Raw genomic sequence first — 20,298 nt, 5'->3', positions numbered from 1 at the left:
CTTTGGATGTTCGCTGCCTTTTGTACTGTTCTCTGTCAAGATGATCCCACACTGGTTGAATAATGTTGAGGTCCACGCGCTGGGGAGGGCGATCCATCATTCATAGTGTTTCATTGTCTGTTTTTCCATTCAGGGATGCTTTTAATGCATCAATGGTGTTTTGGGGATCATTGTCATTCTGAAAAATTAGGTCATTCTGACTTTTCCATCACTTTTGACAAGATCCAAAACACTGGCTGAAAAGCAGCCAGAAGTTGTTTCACAGATGGCTGTAGACCCTGTAGTAACTCCCTCTATAATGCTCATCATACATATTAATGATTTGACCCCATCTAATGTGAACAGCAGATGGATCAGCTAAAGGGCCAGATGTATTTTTCTTAGATTCAATAAAAGAAATTGGAACAAATGTGTTTAAGAGGCTAAAAATACAATTAAAAACTACTTTGTTGGCAAGTTGTGTAGACACGACACTAGTTCATCCCAATGACAATAAAAAAAACACAAAACAAAATCAAATCTTATACAGTCACTGATTCATCATTAGGTTAGGTGCCTTTTTAATGATTTAATGAGTAATAAAATATTTGTAAATAAACAAACAAACAAACTTTGAAAGATCTTCAGAAATCTCGGAGAACTGTTTGTTTTTTTCCAGGATCACTTTAAACAAATAAGGGTGGCTAAAGAGTTCTGCACAGTACTGTAGATTAAACAGTCTCACCGCTGTTGTGCATCGCCATCTGCTGGCGGAGTTCCACAGACTTGAATTGCAAAAAGGTTTATTGACCATAATATCACTTTTATGTGAGACCTCTTTCTTGTGAAGGATTTTTCAAGCACCCGTAGTTACAAATGTTCCAGCAGAAGAAGAGACGAAAAGTATTATGGTCTGTGGCGAAAGTCTTTCCATGGTCACTTTGTTTTGGAATAAAATGTCCGTAGCTCCTGATGGGTGGATGGAAAGATTCACTCAGGTGAGTACATCCATCCAGTTTGTTCACAAGAAAAAGTTCAGCTTCTCTCTTTTATTGCTTCTCATGGTCAGTAGATGACTTGTATTTTATTAGTCAATAGTGTTTAAATAGATGACTTAATTCCCATATTTTCAATGCTACTAAGAACAGGACTTCTACTTTTCTATTTAGCGTAAATCTATTCTTCTATAAATTTTTATTTGCCCATTTCGTTCTCTCTCTCAGTTCACCCCTCACCTTCTCCTGCGTCTGAGAGGGGGCATCATTGAGCCATCACTGAAGCAGCTGGCTCAGAAGTACAACTGCGACAAGATGATCTGCCTCAATGTATACTAAACCAGCACACACAGATATTAGTGAGACTGAACTCATTCTCAGAGAGGTGAGGGGATAACGCAAAAGATAAAAATATGAAAATGTTTTGAGCGGATTGCTTAAAAATTGATTCCACTCGATTTCATCTTTGTGCAGGGTGCATGGGAAAGGTCTGAAGAAGTAAAAACTTTAGTTGTTCCTTAAACACATGACGTTTGATCTTAGGGAAAAATGCAATATTAGCAATGCTAAATTATTACTGAGTGGCTGATTAAATCATTTTGTTCTTTCAAAGAAAAATTGGCAGAAAAAAATCTGATTTTAGGTCAAAATCTGGCACATTTTAGGTCGACTGGGAGAGCTTAAAGAGCTTTGATGGCTCCAAGTTGTGTGTTAGCAGATACATATCACAGCCCTCAGGAAAGCAGCGATCTAGTGCTGAGTGATGTCATCGCTCATCTCATTAACCTAAACATTTCTCCATCTGTCGTAGGTGCTATGCTCGTCTGCATCCTCGTGCCATCAACTCCAAAGTGTGGACACACCGACAATGTCAGACCCAAGAAGAAGCTGAAGTAAACGGCTGGATTCTGTAACCAGTGCTGTCAAAAAACAATCTGATTGTGCGACTGCATCAGCTCAGGGATAGAGCAGTGGCTACATTAACTTACAGCTTTTCAGCATGCCTACCTGCAGCTTTGCGTTAATGTAATGTTTAGTAATTAGTCATTTATACTGCTGGGTGTGTCAGAGTACACCGAAAGCTTTTTGGGTGCTCAGAAGTTATACTCGTACTTCAACATCTGCGTGCTTTAATGTGTTTGATGTATGGTGCAGTCTGATGAAGGCTGTCTAAGAAGCTGAGTCACTTAAAAATGCTCCATCTGATTGAATAAAACTCTTTTAATACTGAGGAAAACCTTTGTATGGCTCTTATTTTGAAATGTATAAAGCATCAAAACTGAGGATACTCATTCATGAAAACATATTTAGTGCCATATTATAATATAATACTACACTGTATTGTAATTTATTTTAATTTTTTTTTTTAAATAAAGCATTATTGAACGCAGGTAATGGTATTAGATTAGAGTTTGGGTTTTGGGTCAGTTAGTCTCATCGGCTGGTTCTTATACTCTCCTTAAGTACTCAGAGCACTCCCAAAACATCTCTTTCAACCTTTCATACAAGCATATTTTTCAGTGTCCAAGTATTTTCTATCCAATATTCACCAAAGAAAAACAAACAAACCCCAGAAAGAAAAAGACTAAATGCTGCATAAAGTGATCATAATGTTTGCTTTTATTTTCAAACCACCATGACGCGGCTCAGAGAGCCGACATCACTGTTCACATTCATCCTCCGTACAGTAAGGCTTAAAAAATGTCATACGATACAGTCTGTGTGATGAAAAGACTCTGAAGTAGACATTCAGTTTTTCTTTTTTGTACATATTTAATTATTCATACAGCACGGCCACAATCTCAAGGCCTATGGCATACGGTCCACAGCTAAAGGTAATGTGCTCAAAAGTAACAGAAGGCAGAAAACATCTTACATTTCTTCAGATGCATCACACCGATGAGAGAAACGTGTTCATTATGATGCGGAGCTATTGTAAATAAGTTACTAAGTTAGTGCTTTATTAGTAGATGATGCACAGCATATCATTCAGACTGGACAAGCTCAAAAGTCACTTATATTTACCTGTAAGACTAAGTGATGCATTTTAATTTCCTATGGTTACTTCTTAAGTGTAGCTTATTGATTTATATCATTTGGAAAACCATTGTTATGCTAACTTTAATTGCTTAATATTTCCTATTTACTACCATGTACTTAAGTAGCTTACTGAGGAATCAAAAGTTTCCTAATGCAAGAAATGAAATGTGATAAAAGATGAGCCACGGAAAACTTTTTCCCCCCTCTGCTCTTAACATTTGATCTTTGGTGTCAATGTTTAGATGCTGTTGCTATTCAAGTTGCATGTCCTAGATTAACCATATTATCGACAACTACGAGCACACGCCTTCACTATCCTTGAATATTCCTGTTGAAAAACTAACACTGGTCCTTCACATTACACAATATAGCTGCTAGATTACGTATGGGTAACTACAATACCTGTGTGAACTGTTAACCCAGTAATAAATATGGCGTATGCGGGCTCTTAAATAAGCTAAACTCTTTTTTTTTTTTTGTCTCGTGCATTCACTTTTCAGTTCCTTTGTGTTTAAGCATGGACTCATTTTGTTGTAAAGATGAAAAACAAGGCCTCTTATCGTTCATATTGACACTGCATTGTGATTTTGGGTACAAAGGTGATCCTTATGAAAGACCAGAAGCACCAGTTCTAAATCCTAAATGACTAGCATTGTTAAGCACTTACCTTATAAGTTGGTTTATTGCACTGAGTGTTACCCTCGAAAGCAACATGAAGCGTTACGTTAAGTTGGGACAAGCTCTACCGTATATATGCTGCTGCTCAGAGTCAGCGCCTGCGCGATGTTGCCGTCACTGCTGTGACACAGACCTTCCTGCAGCCGAGGTGGGTTTTGTGCTTGAAGAGGACCGGGACCAGCTCCTTCTTATTTTGTTTACCGATTCCTGCCGGGACCCCTGTCCTCTCTTCCATTTCTCTCACAGGTTGCACTCTGCCATGTTTCACCCACCCTTACTATTTGTCAATAAGTTTAACAAGGCTCTGGCGGAGGTCGTTAAGGTCAAAGATCTTGATGTCCAGAATTTCTATGGCCCTCTGGATCTCAGTATCCAAGCGATCCCGGTCCTCCAGAGAGTTACTCAGGTTCTGCTCCGTGTTCTGGATGCGACGCTCCAGCTCCGAGTTTCGCATCTCCATCTCCTGAAGTGAACGGTAAACACAGAAAAGGCACAGGGAAATATTAGGTTTACCAGAACCGAATAAGCAATGAAAAAATGCTGAGTTACTGTAAAAACGTCACTCCTACCCGTAATCTGTGGATGGCCTCGTCACGCTGATGCTCCATTTCGTGGTACTCTGCTTTTTTGCTTTGCAAAATGTGAATTTCCTAGAGAATGAATGAAAGGTATGCATCAAAAAGTCAGTTTTTGGTGATGTGCCATGTCATTCCTTGTAATTTAGCAAATATCCAACCTCATCTTTGGCCTTCAGTAGGGCCTCCAGCTCCTCCAGGGACTGGGTCAGCTCATCCTTCAACAGATCACTGGGGCCTTGGCCACCGTGGGCTTCAAGGTCAGCCACCTTACAAAACACACGAATTGAAATGATGTGTATGCAGGACAACGTTTTAAAAAGCTTTCATTTGGTCTAAACTATTACTGGTCTCATTCAAATTTGTCCCTGGTCTACTTAAAACAATTGAACTATAATGAGAACAAAGACAATGTGAAATGCAGATCAGAGTGACCTCATGTTTGGTTGGGTTTCTCAGATTGGTTGAGATGTAGGGAACATGCTCACAAACACACCTCTGACCAGCTTAAAATTAACCTTACATGGATGTTTTTCGACATCTTTGCAGGCACAGAGAGAGCACGAAAACTCCACACAGAAAGGCTCCAGCCGGCCCATCCAGCCTAGTTTAACACTATCCTGTGCAGCTTTTCTCCAACACAATCCGCCTCTTTCTCCATCTGCCTTGGTTTCGTAAGAGTGCTGTGGAAGAGGACAAAATGCCACAAAGACGAATTCGCACGCTGGCTGGCACTTCACCATGTGTACAATCCAGAAATAGCTTTGGTGGGCAAACACAAACAGCAGCACTGCTTTCTGTGCACTGAAAAGGAAGCCCTGAGCACTAAAGTTACACATTTTTGCACCATGCCATTCAGTCTAAGAGCTGAAATACACATACACACAGTCTAAGGTGGAGGTTATGGCTTGATCACAGCTGATATAACATTATTTAATACAGCTAAGCAAGAATCTGTGGACACACTGCTATCTCTGAGATCAAACTTTAGAATAGCATGCTAACGTGCAGTGTTAGCACTTGATATTATATAAGTGTAATGTTTACCGTGTTCATCATGTGCTGATTAGTCTGTGACGTACTTAATAATCAGCTAAATAAACTGATTTCTGACCTGATGATGTCACTGCGATCACTAAAGTTATGACACTCCATCCTAAGGGAATAGCTTTGCCAAATTTTATCCAAATCATTGATGACTATTGCTACGTCAAGCTATAAATATAAACCAAAGCGTGGCTCTAATATAGTATCTGCATAAACATTGGAATTCACCAGGAATAAATGTAAACATGGTTACCCATCCCACTGAATTTTACAGTCTGGATTAAGGTAAAACAGACAACCAAAATAGCTGAAGCACAGCTAAAAACATTAAAAGGACTTTTATTCTAGCATTCGTCAGAACGTTTTGATGATGCACTCAGTTTGGACGTCCATCTATTTTCTTATCGGCTTATCCAATTTAGGGATAAGCAGGGCTGCTGAAGCCAATCCCAGCTGTGCCAGGGCAAGAGATGGGATGCACTCTGGACAGGTCACCAGCCCATCACAGAGATAACACACAGAGACAGCCATTCATGCTTACTTTCACGCCTATGGCCAGTCAAAATCACCAGTTAACCTACAGTAACATGCATGTGTTTGCACTGTGGGAGGAAGCCAGGGAGAACCCTCTACACTGAAAGGCCCCATTCACTGCACCAGACATAAAGTGCCTAAAGACTTTAACAACAACATAAAACGCAAAGGTGAATAACAGGAAAACTCATAGATTAAGAATCTTTTAATGTGTATAACTCTTATCAAAGCTAAAGAGCTCATCAGCGGACAGAATGAAACTTATCATAGAGAGCAGTCAACTCCGTTTGCTTTCACAGCCTTCATCTGCAACAATAAGCGGCTATTTCTACTATTATAACAAAGTTGGAGAAGAGCAGCACATCGCCACTTTTACGAATGAAATCCTCATTGCATTGCATTTCATCTGAGCTCCATGAATTAGAAAGAAAAACAGAAGGACACCTCTAAAAACACCCCGAATGCCCCGTTGGATTATTTTAAACCGCGTATGGTTTAGACTGAGGAGAAGAAAGGAGGGAAAAAAAGAGAGAAACAAGTGGATGCCAACTCCCTCTGGTGATTTTTCATTTTTTCCTAACTGGGGCATTGAAAGTAGGATATTGCTGTCCTACAAACCCCCCTCTCCCTCTCTCTCTCACACACACCACCCCGGAGACATGAACCATTTTCAGCCACCTGGTCCCCTTCCTCAGACAGTAGGAACTAGCTCGGTCCAAAGGAGACGGGGTTCTCACTTGTATGATTTAATCAGTCGATGTGGACCAAAATAGTGAAAGCTGTTTCTTGCTGAAATACCAGGGGAGCGCTTACGAATTAAACAGTAGTGATCGATACTGTAAGGCTGGGCTATAATGGAAAGGGATTGAGGTGTTAAAGCATCGAATCAGAGAGGTTTGTAAATGTCAGCCTGAGGCGAGGTCGTTCCCAGAGGAATCAGCTCCCAGCAAACATGGAAATACCTTTTATTGATGAGCGAGGACAGGGAGGGCAGAAGCATCTGCATCCACCGGAGCCTGAAAAGTAATTCAAGTGTAAAACCCTCGTGAGGCTCTCGGTGTTTAGACCGAACTCCCTCGTGGCGAAATGTGAAATTTGGCGTGTACTTAGTGAACCGCTTCAACCAGCGCAGAGAACGCCTTGATTAAAGCTTCTGAGGGGAAAAGCCTGCAGCACAAGTCAGAGATTGATGGAGTGTGTTACCAGCAAAGCTTCCTTTTTCCGAACAACCAGTTTCAAAACAAGGAAATGAAGTGTCTGCAAAGGACGACCCAATCAAAAGCAGCAGGACACTCAGGCCCACAACCCCGGGCGAGTCTTGCAGCAATATCTCTCTGTTGCTTGTGCAATCTTACTTGTGTTCATGTTACACAGCGTTACACCTCCAGAAATGATAATTAGGTGCGACCTTAACCATTAGTTTCTACTCCACAGGTTACTGCAGAGCTGTGTAAGAGCTTCAGAGGCCAGAGGAGAAAACAGCTACTTCTCAGCTTTTAGACTCAGAATTTTAACTTTTTGTTAACCGTATGTCTCAACTTTGAGGCGGTCACAGATGGTACGTTATCATGATTAACTAATCCCTCCGTTCTTAAACTCCTTATTGTGCTTATAGTTGGTGGATGTAGTCTTCTCAGCCAGTTCGACAAGAGGTGATGTGAGGCAGTGAGAAATTCTGAGTTTGTCTTTGGACCACTGGAGAAAAGTGAAAACCCAGAGTACAGAGATATTTTAATCTGCTTTTTTGCTATTGAAAACAAATTATTATGAAATAAAACAATAAGATAATTCAGCCAATTTGAGCGTCCAACTCCAGCACTCTTTTGGAAGCATTAACAGGATTTCTAGGAAAGGTGATGTTTGCATTGCTATACTCACTTTAAAGTAAAGCTTCCATCACACAAAAATGACTCTTTTTACAACGCAGTTTCAAACCATCTGCTTTAAAATGACTTCGTTTACAAGGTGACTTTCTGCTTTAAGCATCCAAAGTAAAACTCACATGTGGGATGTTATAGTCTCACATAAAAGTTGGAGTGCAGGGATACAAAGAAGCTATGAAGACAAAAGCTACTATACACAATAAAAATGTGGGAGGTTAAAAAGTCCTGGGAATGAGGAAGAAGAATTTAGTCTGCAGCGTGTAGGTGCACTCAAAATTAAAACATGTACTCTGTTGAGCTTATTTTAAGTGTATTTTAGGTCATTATGCCTTCATTAGATTCTGAAAGTTTTAGACAGGTACATGGGGAGAGATGGGGGCGTGACACGCAGGAGGAGTCCCACAGTTAATCCAGATCTCCTGCTGCATGAGCTCAGCAAAACAACACTTTTTTCCCCAGCTTTTTTAAATGTATCTGTGGCCAGCATGTGCCAGACAATTTTGGATATTATTGGCATAAAGCTTAGTAATTGATCTCATGGTTATTTATCACTGATGAAGTAGTAGTGACGTATACTCTTAGTGGGGTTTTTTCCAGTTCAGATGCAAGGAGTTTGATTTGTTGCAGTCATAAAGATAAAGACACAAAACCAGCAATCCAATAATTACTATTAGCAAACACGGGGACGGAGGATTGAACCGCTTTTAACAAGAAAAAAAAAAATCCTGTATTTCATATGTTTCTATAATTTAATAGGTGTGACTTCAGGGTGAACACACTTCACAGCATCCTCAAACTCCCTGAGGCTCACCTGGTCTCTGAGTCTTTCGGTCTCCTCCTGATATGCTGTCAGCTGTTTCTTCCACTGCTCCACGTTAGCATTCGCTTCATGCAAAGCTGCCACCAGCTTAGAGTTGCTGTCCTGTAAAGTGAAGAGCTCAGCTTCCAGGTTCATCTCACAAATAGACCTGAAAAACACAAATACCAATACACATCTATGTCACATTCAACACTACGCACCCTGCCCCTCGCCCTATGGCAGCTGGGATAGGCTCCAGACCTGTTTCATCAGTTGCTGTTTCAGGGAGCTGGACCTTAACCTTCAATCAGAGTTTAAAAAATGTTAAAATTCCTCACAAAGAAGAAAAACTGTCACTTATTAAAACAAAAGCAACAACGCTTTTTAGATTTTAGATTTCATTACGTGGAGTCATATCTGAGTCTGTATCCCGCTTTATAAAATTGAGAAAACTAATCTATTGTATGACAAACAATGCGGTGCTAAATTTAGCCGATTATGATTCGGGTACTTACAAATATGGAACCTTTATGAGTAAAAAAGCTTATGCAGTGTTAGTAATAAACAAAACTGCCACATGTTGATGACTTCAATATTAAAACCGAGTCTTGTGTCAAGCACTGCAACATGAGGCTAAACACAATAGCTGGTTGTGGAGTAACAAACAAGCTGTACTGCTGCCGAGAGTCTGGAACATGATGAAACACTGATGGCCTGGTTAACACAATCACAGAGCCACTACACAAGTGTTAAGGAGGCTGTAGCCTGCAGCCGCACACCTAAAGGGCAGACTGAAACTTATTTCACAGGTCTGGTGACAAAGCAAAGAAACACTTATTAAAGCCACAACCCCGACCCGGAGAGCAGAGATGAAACTGACCGACTGCATCAAGGGACTGAAAGTGACGTTGAAAAGGTTCATCAAAAAACAACTGAGGCTGACGTTTGTTTCCATCAGGAAAAAGACAAACGGAAGATGACAGATGATGATGACAGATAAAGATTTGTGTATTTTTTCACATCTTTCCATCACAGTTCTTCAGTCCCCACTGACGTTCGTTCCAGTTTAAAATGATGTGACCTTGAAAATTCTGACTTTAAACTGAATTTCCTGCACATTTGATGAATGCATGACTTGTAAGCGAGTAAGACAAGCCTGTTCCCACTCCATGAGTCCACTTTTACGCCACCTGCACAGAAGACATATAAGATGATTGAATTTGATATGCTCTCTTCATTTTTGATCCTTTTCCTTTGCTCTGTCCTACATCTCCAAAGCTTGATGTTGTAAACTGGCCACACTTTGCCATGGTAACCGTTCAGGAGCAGCTTTCTTCGTGGTAATTGGACTATAGGGTATAAAAGCATTGTGGGTGGCTCAAAGGGCTGAATGGAGGGATGCTTCCAAGCCTCATTCAGTGTTATGTATGAGTCAACACTTTGATAATGGCCTGTTCATTTCCTTAGTAGCTTAACAAACTGAATGACGTCAGCGACGTTAATTAACACAGAAAAAATGAAAACCATGATAACACTCAGGAACCAAAAGGTAATGGATTGCCTGGTTAAGTGCAGCCAGAAGCACAGTCCACTTGAAATTTGAAAAACCCTCATGATGTTACAAAGACCGTTTGTAGAACACAGTGCGTGGTTACAGCAACTACTAGATTGTTATACTGTATTTTTCCGTTGGGGTTCGCCACGTAGAGCGGGTCATCGACCAATCAGAATGTCAGTGGCTCAATCTCTGACCCCTATAAGTCCAAACGCTCAAGTAGATGCTGGATGTCCTTGAACCATTCAGGTGTGTGTTAAGGTGTGGATGCTCAAGAAAATGAAACCCAAGATCACAATGTGCAATACTCACAGAAGTTTCAAAAACACCAAGAGTTACATCTCAGACTCATTAGAGGTTAGATGGTAAATGCTGATGTTCATGACAGCAGACTGGGACAAGGTGTTTTAGATAGACGAGGCCAAAGCGGAGAAGTTAGGCCTAATACACAGCACCATATTTGGAGGAAACCAAACACAGCATGTCAGCACAAACACCTCATACCAACTGTTAGGGGTGATGATTTGGGCTTGTTTTGCACCTACAAGGCCTGGACACCTTACAGCTAATGAGTCGACCATGAATTGCTCTCTATATTAAAGTACTCTAGAGTCAAATGTGAGGCTGACAGCTAAAACTTGATCCTAAGCACAGGAGCAAATATACAACAGTATGGACGCAAAAGAAAAGAATCATGAGGCCCAGTCAAAGTCCACCTTCAACCTGATTAAAATGCTGAGGTGAGACCATAACAGAGCTGTAGGCCTTAATGAGCTGAAGCAGCGGTATCAGGAAAAGTGGGCCTGAATTCCACCACGATGATGTGAGAGATGACAAATTAAGTTATTCCACTTCCAAAAAATTCAATTCTCACATGACTGTATGCATCTGTAAATACAGTCTGTTCATATTCTAAAAAAAACAGTCTTCCTCTTCATAATGGCTAAATGCAAAAACATCAAACTAGCCATGTTGCACTGATGCAAACGCAGGTATAGCGGAACTGCAAAGACTTGGCATTACCAGCATGGCTGTCGAGTTGTGAGATTTACCTAGAAAAACTTTTTCACTGAAGAAGGTCATGAGGTGTGTTTGAAATCAGGCTGTTTCAGCTCTCAGTAATGAAACTTCAAGGCTTCCTTGGTTTCATTTCTGTGTGTGTGTGTGTGTGTGTGTGTGTGTGTGTGTGTGTGTGTGTGTGTGTGTGTGTGTGTGTGTGTGCGTGTGTGTGTGCAGTTACCCCTCAGAGAGCATCTTTTTAATGCGCTCCTTCTCAGAAGACAGGGTGATGTCTGCGCTCTGGCTGCGAAACAGCTTGTCCTCCGGTCCATTCACGCACATCACCGGTGGAGACTGGAGTTCATCCGAGAGGTCCTGAGAAACACATCAGTAAATGGACTCTCATAATAACTAATGCAGAATTATTAAGAAATAAAAAAAACAGACTCTGCATTAAATGGATTTATTCAAAGTGAAGAGAGACCGCCTGCTTTTAGATGTTAAAATCCCATTCAGGTCAAAGTCTGCATATAAAATCAAGCAAAGCCATACAGCTCGTGATAACAATAATAAATGACTCTCTTTGCGGTCTTGTTCTCGATGGACTGACTGCTGTAACACGATAGTTTTAGCGTCCGCTTTGGTCTGATAAATGAGAAGCTTAGAGCTGTCTGCCCATCAGAGAAGGTATAAAATGTATAAAATTCAGAGGCAAGAAGAAAAAATAAAGATGCTTCCTGCACACGTATTTCTTGTGTTTTACATTTCCTCTAAATAATGACTCACCTGTGAGAACTGCAGAGGAAATCCGTGAGGTGGAAAAAACGGAAAAGAAGAACATATCACCACGAAGCACACAACACGAAACGACCTTTTCAACACATCACAGTCAGAAAGCGTGCTTTGCGGACTGATCAGTTATGCAGTGCAGTGCCACTTAGCAAGTACAATGAATTGAAGCAGTTGGCAATTTTCTGGAGCTTTGGCTCTTCCAATGTGTTCGTTAAATCGATCGGGAGTGAGGGACGTCACTTGGAACCTGCTCAGCCGTAGAATTAAAAAGGAAATAGGCATGTTCCTCAAGATCAGGCAGAAGTAACTGAAGGCTGATTATTCTTTATTGATGAAAAAGGGCCCTGAGCTGACTACGTTTTCATCATTAGAAGTGTTTCAAGACAGAGGCTTCTGGGTAGCTGTGGGGAGAAATTGTGAATGTGGTGTACTGCTGAGCAGCATGGGATAATTTTACCATCGTCCTAGTTTTCCTCACTTTCACTTCCCTCTGAGACAACTGACCCAGCTCGCATTTCTTTTGCTTTTCGTTCCCCTCTCTCCCCATCCCTCCTTTGATTTAGTCACAGCGGCCCTGTCTAATAGCTGAGCTGCAGCAAGTAATACAGGTGCATTCATCTAATCATCTAATTTCAGTCTTGAAATGCCAAAAATGTGTCACTGCATGAATGACAGAGGTTTCACATTTACAGCTTCTCGGTGACACTCACAAACCTTTGCTCTTCTTTCATGCTCATGCTTTCTGAAAGCACGGCGCTCACCTGAGGAGCAGCGATGGTGAGCGCAGTGTTGGCCAGTTCTTTGTCCTGTGACTTTTCTCGCGCCAGACGAGCTGCATCTTTCACCTCCTTAAACTTCTCTGCAAACTTTACAGGAGAGGGCAAGTCATGACCTAGACAATGCAGCACAAACCCTCTACAAGAAATGGATGGCACATTTTTAAAAGTACTGTACTTTGGCCTACCTGATGCAGTTGCTGCTCTGTGGCAAAACCCAGACCGTAGACCGTGTTGGCGCGGCTGTCAGCCCACTGACCAAACTTCTGAGACGTCTTAGTAAATGTCATGCTGGGCGTAACAGTGCAGTTGATAATTGCCTGCAGATAAAGAGATAACAGAGGTCGTCCCCTTAGGTGCAGGTGAAGAGAGCGGATGTCTCTGGGAGCAGACGCGTGAATCCAGACGAAACTAAATAATTCAGCAGAATCAGTATTTTTCCACCAGCCTGCGCCTCTATCTTCATTCTTACACTATGGCAATATACCATCTTCTCAGCATACTTCATGCTCTAACTGAGGAACTGCAAGTTATTATTTTTATTTCTTATGATAACTTATGACAAATTTGACCAGTGAATGGTAACATTTTACTCTCACTTTACTAAAAATTTATCAAAATGCAGTTTTAACCGTAGATGACCTCTCCACAAATTGAGGCAGAATATGGAGGAACAACTCGATAAACTAATGCATCAACTTATGGACCGGGAGGAAGAGCATGAAGAGACAAAGAAGGAAACTTTGGAGCAACTGGATGAATTCAATGACTTATGTCAGGAGATGAGATAATTGTGGATGAACTCAGTGGCTGAGGCTTGGCTGATGCCTCCAAACCTGGGAGTTGATACAACTCTTTGCTTCGAAGCAGCCTGGAACGACTGAGAATCAGACAGGCAGAGATGGACCCGGATGTGATGATGGGGAAACTGTTACCAGATGTATACACGCAGCAGAAAATTTACATCCTCACAGCCTTGAGAAAATTTGGAGAGAGTCTTACTCCAGAAGATGAGACTTTTCTCACTGAAAACACCACAGCTACCCTCAGCCAGTTTGAAAAAGTGACTGCAAAACAAGGGTCTTAAAATAATTTCATAAAAAATAATGCCTTTAGTTAGCTGTGGTGTGAAAACCAAGTCTACAGGAGTGCCTGTGGCTGCTCAGGAGATCCACCAACTGGGAGGTAAGTGGTTCCCTGGCTGATTGCTGACGTAACTCTGGGCAGATGTAATGATACTTATATAGCAGTTCTTCTACTCTGAGCACAAAAAGTGCTTCATTCATTCACTCAAACACATCTCTATTCTTAAGCACCTTATCAATTATACTAAAACACCCCAGCAGATGCAACTCCGGGTCAGTATCTTGGCCAAGGATACTCCAACTAGAGGATACTGGAGTAGCCAGGAATTAAACCACCAACCTTTCAGTTGATAAACGACCCGCTCTACCTCCTGAGCCTCAGTGGGAATGTTAGGTTTAAAAGAACTAAGGCGAATGGGTGAGAGCAGTAAGTAGAGTAGAAAAGTGCTATATAAGTACCAGTCCATCTATTATTTAATAACTGGACAACACCTCAATATGCATTTTCCTACTGAATTCCACTATTTTTCCCATCCTAATAAATACAGCATGATATTACCTTTGTAAATTACATTTCCATTTAAAGTAAAACAGAAAATACAGCATGTCAAAGGGAAAATCCCTCTGCAGGCTTACAGTAAGGTGTACTGGCACTGAAGGAACTGAATGTAATGTCTGAATGTATAAAGCAGGACATGTTTGGGAGTGACGCCCAGCAGGTGTTAACGTGTTTGTTTGTGGTCAAATTTAGTCACACCGATGGAGTCACAGCAGAGCGAGATCGATATTAGTAACTGAAGCATACCAGGATCAAAATGAAGGTCGAGTGTGCCCCACCAAACCATACACACCCTCTTTACGTCCCCATCACACCTTCTTCTGAATGTTCAATGCACATGTAACTCCCCATATGAAGACTGTTTACTGGTGTATAAACAGAATGTTTTAAAGGATGTGTGCAGTTGTTGTAACAGGGTTCGCATTTTAGCTATGTCAGGGATGTGGCGTCCAGCTTGGCATTTAACTCTGTCGTCCAAAGTTAAGTGTTTCATCAGCCACAGTATGAAAGGGGCGGTCTAGGAATTTAGCACTGACACTCACGGTCCCTACTCACTTTGTTTATTCCCATCAGTGAGGTTGAGAGTTTTAATGCTTCCACAAGCATCTGGATATGTTGCTATTACATTTGGTTCACATTTCATAGTAAATCTTTGTGCACCAACATTAGAAACTGTTGCTGGAGCATTTAAATCTAAAATAGGCCTCATCAGAGCCTCACCACAGCTATAGATTACATAGTAGCAAGGCCATAAACTGGAGTATTGAGCCACTGTATTTGTATTACTGAACAGGGTTTGTTAAAATCAGTGGTTGGTTTGGCATGAACATTAATAGGTTACCAGGATGCCATTTTCACACGTTCTCCCTTGAGACCTGTTTCGGCAATTGCTCACACTTCTGCCAAAAGGGCAGCAGCTGCACAATCAAAACATATCTACCAGGTTTATCACATCATTCTGTGGGAAGCTGCCAAAGCTGGCTCTGTCCTTCCTAACACATGACCTAAAACAGACCTATTTATAAACCTTTTTTATTTTACGTCATCTCCAGTGTTAGAGTAATGGAACTGAAAATACTAGAACTGCAGGCAGCTTAAGAAGAAGCATCCCCCACCCCATCCTCCCACCCCTTTCCCCTCCAACCAATGATTACATGAACTCTGCGTTTGTGTGCCGACGTGCTTGACATAACCTGCTGGATTCTAGCAGCAGGAGCAGCAGTGGCAGAGAAGATTACTGTGGAGCCAGACACCAGCCCTGGCAGGATTGGGCTACTGAACGGCCAACTGCTGCCCCGCGCTGCCTTCTGGGAGGCAGAAATGTGGGTCACACTAGAGGTGCTAAGATGAGATCAGATGGGTCCCCTCCCCACCCGCCTAATCTAAATCCACAAGCCCGGACCAAAGATGCTCTGGCTGCTGATGTGTAGAGCTTCGATTTGGTTTAGTTTGTTATATAATTCTTCACCTCACAGGACTTCTGGTGGGAGTGTGGTTGATGAGTAAAAATTCAATCTGAAGCTGCTGTTTGTCTTGCTTTTTTAGACCTGTGGCATTATTTCAAAGCCTCAAAAGCCCCTTTTGATTCCAAAGCCATCATCTTTTATTTATTACTTCTAGACAGCAGATCTGTATTTGTTTATTATCGTTTCTCCCCCTGTCCATCTTTAATCTGTCTTCTTTGCTGAATCTAAAATTTAGTCTTCACCAATTTCCCACGCACTCACCTTTGTCCCGCCCACACTAATGATGCGATACACGTTGCGGGTAGCATCGTAGAAGAAGGACACTGTGACAGCATGCTTGCTGGCCGGTATCCAGTTCCTCTTGGTGGTGGGGTCGATTTGGAAAACATGGGCCCGGGCGCTGAAGATCGGCTGCTCCCTGAAGGAGGAGTCACAGAGGGATGATGATTAGATGCTGTGAGAAGGGAATGTCAAAGTCTCTGCAGACCTACAGTAATGTGCACTGGCACTGAAGGAACTGAATGTAAAGTCTAAATGTATAAAATGAGCATCAAACCATTAAAATATGTTCCATTAAATCCCCCAAATAAAACAGTTTTGCTTAAAAATCCCTTCTTGTTTGCGTGAAAAACACAAATCCGTCTTTTTTTTTTTTTCATAACAGGACATCTCTGTCTCCCGTGTCATCCAGGGACAGATGTGGAATCATCCTTTGGCTATCTCCCACTATTTTCCCTGCGTCATCCACCAGTCAAACAGGGTTAGCTGGCAAAGCATGTTGACTAGAACTCTCTGAACCCTCTCCCGAGTCGTCACCCTCCACGCTCTGATCTGCGCCTGGCAGGTTTTGCTCCGATGTATCCTGGATACGAGGTAAATATATCAAAGCAACACAGTCAGTGGTGCCGGGAGGTGGTTTAGCCACTGCCCTGTGGTGTGAACAGCAGCACTGCTAACCACTCCTTTCTCCTCAGCAGGGGTGAAAGTGAGTATCACAAGAAGACGCTGCTGTCAGTCACTGGTATAGAAATGCAAATTAGAATAGCTGCTATGTGGTAAAAATTATGAAATAGTTCAAAAAAGGACATTTATTCTTTAATGCATGTGTGTAAATACCTATAGCTATTTCCAATAGAACTGCATTATTTTGGCTACTCATGGTAGTCAGTCACACCTGACCTCATTGCAAATACAAAAACCAACAATGGTTTCTCTGGATGCATTTCATGTAGACATGGTTGAGATAACCTGCTATAGTTCACACTGACCATCAGAATGGAGAAGAAAGGTGCTTAAAAAAGGGGCTGTTGGTGCCAGACAGGCTGGTCTGAGTATTTCGGAAACTGTTGATCTACTGGGATTTTCCCACACAATCATTTCTAGGGTTTACAGAGAATGGTTCTGAAAATATCCACTAAGCTTGTTGATGCCAAGGTCAGAGGAGAATGGCCAGCCTGCTTCAATTCTGACCCTGATTGGAAGGCAACATTAATTCAAATAATCACTCATTACCACCAAGTTATGCAGAAGAGCATCTCTGAATGCATAACACATCTAACCTTGAAGCAGATGGGCTACAGCAGCAGAAGCCTAACCCTTTCAACCATGTTCCAGTCTGATAATAGGCCATGCTGTAATTCTGCTTTTCAGTCACATTAACCCTCTGCTGCCAGAGGCTTTTATGCTTCCTCATTAAGACAGGAAACAGCAAAAAGGTCAGCCTGCTGTGACCTCTGCAGAAAAGGGTAAACACAGGTCATTATTTAAGCCCAAGGGGAATAAAGCTACTAACCAGTTATCAGAAAGTCAATGGACTATTAAACAATCTGTCATATTTATGTTATTGTTTATTTTCCATGAAGCCCATGAGTCAGTCAATAAGGTCATTGACGTCAAACAATCATAAAGTGTTAGTCTTACACAGAACATAAAATGGGTAAGAGTGAAGGTGGACCTGCTATTAACTCTAATATCGTCCCATCACTGCCACACTTTCACCTTGCCTGAGGTGACGAGCTCTGCCACATAATATCTGGCATCCGACCGAACAACACGGACCGCTTTGCAAACAGAACGAACCGGGAATCAACCAAAAGGACAAACACAGGCTGAGAGGCTGCAAAAGTGTTTGTGTCAACATGTTTAGTTTCCTCTCTCAGAAAACATTTGAAACGCAAAGGTGGTCAAACTAGTATATGTATGTGTATGCTGAAAGAAATGAACTGTGTAGTTTTGATGGTAGTTGCATTTTAATGGAGACATAAGGTTTTTATGTCTGGAGCTGCATGCATGATTTTGACAAATGGGGTGAGGATGATTGTTGAGGAAGGTGGTGGATCAGCCCAAAGCTTCACGGGAAGAGAGTGTTAATGTTCTGAAGGCAGTTGGAACTGCAGTCACCAAGAACACCATTGGTAACACAGGATGCTGAAATACATTGAAATGTTGCAGCACCTGCAAGTTCCCCTTCTCAAAAAAGCACATGTACACCTCTGTCTTCAGTTTGCCAGTGACAATCTCAATTTAGAGAAGGTTTGAGAGAAAACCGATATCGAGCTCTTTGGAAGAGAAATGCTGAGTTTCACCAAAAGAACACCATCCTCTACAGACAAGCACAGAGGTGGAAACAGACTAAACAGATGAAATCTTACATGAGAACCTAGTTCCCTCAGCCAGAAGAGTGAAGATGAACTGTGGATACTGCCAAACCACCAAAGGAGTGGTTAAAGAAGAGGTCATAAAGTGGTGGAGCCAGGCTCCAGACCTCAAGCTTATAGAAAAGGGTTGGAGGGAGCTGAAGCATCGAGCTGCATAGCAGCAGTCAAGAGTTTTACTCACTGATCTGCAAATCAATTTTAACTTTTATGTGATGTTTATTTTTCTTGTTGAATGAAGTGATTCAACAGGGGATCGAATAATTATTTCCCCCTCTGTATATTCTGTTAACTGAACAGCAGAACAATTCAATTACTTGACCTTCATCCTCAGTAGAGGGGGGTGGCCTACTTAATGGAGGTCTCTAAGCATGATAACAAAGCCTGGGAGTGATTAGACAGGAATTAGTGTGTTCATCCTGAGGCGTAGCTCTGACCTCTGTCACTAACTACAATATCTAAAATCTGTTTCACCTGGTTTCTTTTAACACCCTTTGATCTAAATCTTCTAAAAGAAATCTTAAACACTACACAGTCTGATTAATAAAAAAGGGAGCAGGGGCAGCAATAGGAAATATCTACATTAATGTGAGTGAAAGTAGGATTTTCTCATGGTAACACCTGCTCCCCTAGGATGGCCCCAGAATCTATGCTTCTCCTCCCAATCAGCTGAAAATGGTTTTAAATAAACTAAGCTGGGGCCACATGGGACTACATAACAATATGTCTTAATTTAACAGATTCATTAAGTCTGTAATGAAACCAGAGCGCTGCTCCAGATGTGCTCCACAGCCGACATCAGCAGAGCAGTGATAAATGTTCATCTGCAGCCTTACTACTACAGTTTTAAACTCACTACAAATGATTGCTTTAAGTCAAAGCTTAAGTCCCCCTGATCTGATAACAAGATCTCAAAGTATTTGTGTCACATTTATGTAAAGTGTCTGCCATCCCAAGGTCACATGCAAGTACAAGAAATCTAAATGCCTGGGTGAAAAAAATGAAATAGAAAAGGACAAGCTGGTAAATGGCCATACCTTTCTCTGTGGTGAGGAAACATCTTAGAAGATCACCGAGACTTCTTTTCTGTAAAAGAAAAGGCTGAGGATTGGTTAGACAACTGTTAACGTAAATTACTTTAATAAAAATTATACCAGAAAAAAAACGGAATAATGATGAAAGTTTGTCTCCGTACTTTAACATTTTTCCCCGCTCTTAATTCTTACTTAAAGTCCAGTTAAATCTGTCATGGATAGAGAAGCGCTTACCCCATTTCGGTGTAAAACCTCGTCGAGTCTGTTATCTAACAATATTTTGCGTCCTGAAACTGCTGCTGCTGTCCCACTTGGTCTCCTCTTCCTTTCAGTCACAGCTACCAGATGCTTTATTCTCCAGGGGGGGAGGTTTCACCGCAAGGCGCTGCACTCCGCCTGCTGCAGCCCGCCAAGTGGCACCGTCCTGCCCCGAGCAGCTCCGAGCAGCCCGCAGAGTCAGAAGCCGGGGAGAGCAGAGCTGCTGCGGACCGCGATGACTGAAGTGACCGCGGGCTGCTCCGAGTCCATCTTCGTCCTGCCACAGAACACGGGACCTCTCTGTTTCCTCCTCTTTCACTGCTTATCCTGTACGGCCAGACCTCTCTGTTCTCCCCTTCAGTTTTTGGCTCTTCATCCGGCCGGCTGTTCGCATTCAACAGCCGGCAGTATAGTACCACCTGCTGGCTCTGCAGCCTCCAAACACCCGCTCCAGCTGTGTGTGACAGTCAGGTATGGTAACTATGTCAACCCACCTGCATGTGTGCACTGCAAACCGGAGCTTTAAGGTCTGCCTTGACCTAAAAAAAGAAAAACAGTGAAGAGTCGTACAACAGCCCATTTAGGACCCA

At 42.0% G+C, this 20,298-nt stretch overlaps 1 protein-coding gene across 5 annotated transcripts; it reads right to left on the bottom strand.

Moving 5' to 3' along the window:
- Positions 1-2,592: 2,592 nt before the first annotated feature.
- LOC116314604 (homer protein homolog 3-like) lies at positions 2,593-20,236 on the bottom strand. Of its 5 annotated transcripts, none has more exons than XM_039601815.1 (11): positions 19,685-20,236; positions 19,454-19,517; positions 16,024-16,180; positions 12,841-12,972; positions 12,638-12,742; positions 11,871-11,879; positions 11,326-11,459; positions 8,543-8,699; positions 4,429-4,536; positions 4,262-4,342; positions 2,593-4,155 (listed from the first exon to the last, which is right to left on the bottom strand). In XM_039601815.1, exons 2-11 carry the CDS (start codon positions 19,474-19,476, stop codon positions 3,970-3,972), a joined length of 1,092 nt encoding a protein of 363 aa, XP_039457749.1. In that variant the 5' UTR covers positions 19,477-19,517; positions 19,685-20,236; the 3' UTR covers positions 2,593-3,969. The 5 variants fall into 5 exon arrangements, with proteins under 5 accessions (XP_039457749.1, XP_031588548.1, XP_031588562.1 ...); XM_031732688.2 differs by having other exon boundaries at positions 19,454-19,502; positions 19,685-20,235; XM_031732702.2 differs by having other exon boundaries at positions 11,326-11,438; positions 19,454-19,502; positions 19,685-20,235.
- Between the last annotated feature and the right edge of the window lie 62 nt (positions 20,237-20,298).

The sequence above is a fragment of the Oreochromis aureus genome, linkage group 18 (genome assembly GCF_013358895.1).
Source record: "Oreochromis aureus strain Israel breed Guangdong linkage group 18, ZZ_aureus, whole genome shotgun sequence".
NCBI classification, from domain to species: domain Eukaryota; kingdom Metazoa; phylum Chordata; class Actinopteri; order Cichliformes; family Cichlidae; genus Oreochromis; species Oreochromis aureus.
This window is presented reverse-complemented; position numbering and strand designations above follow the sequence as displayed.

Coding starts and splice junctions, on each gene's coding strand:
- LOC116314604 (XM_039601815.1), bottom strand. CDS start 19,476: ATGTTTCCTCACCACAGAGAAAG. Junction 4,537..8,542: donor CCGAAAGACTCAGAGACCAG/GTGAGCCTCAGG, acceptor GTGTTTTGTAAG/GTGGCTGACCTTGAAGCCCA. Junction 4,343..4,428: donor TACTGAAGGCCAAAGATGAG/GTTGGATATTTG, acceptor TTCATTCTCTAG/GAAATTCACATTTTGCAAAG.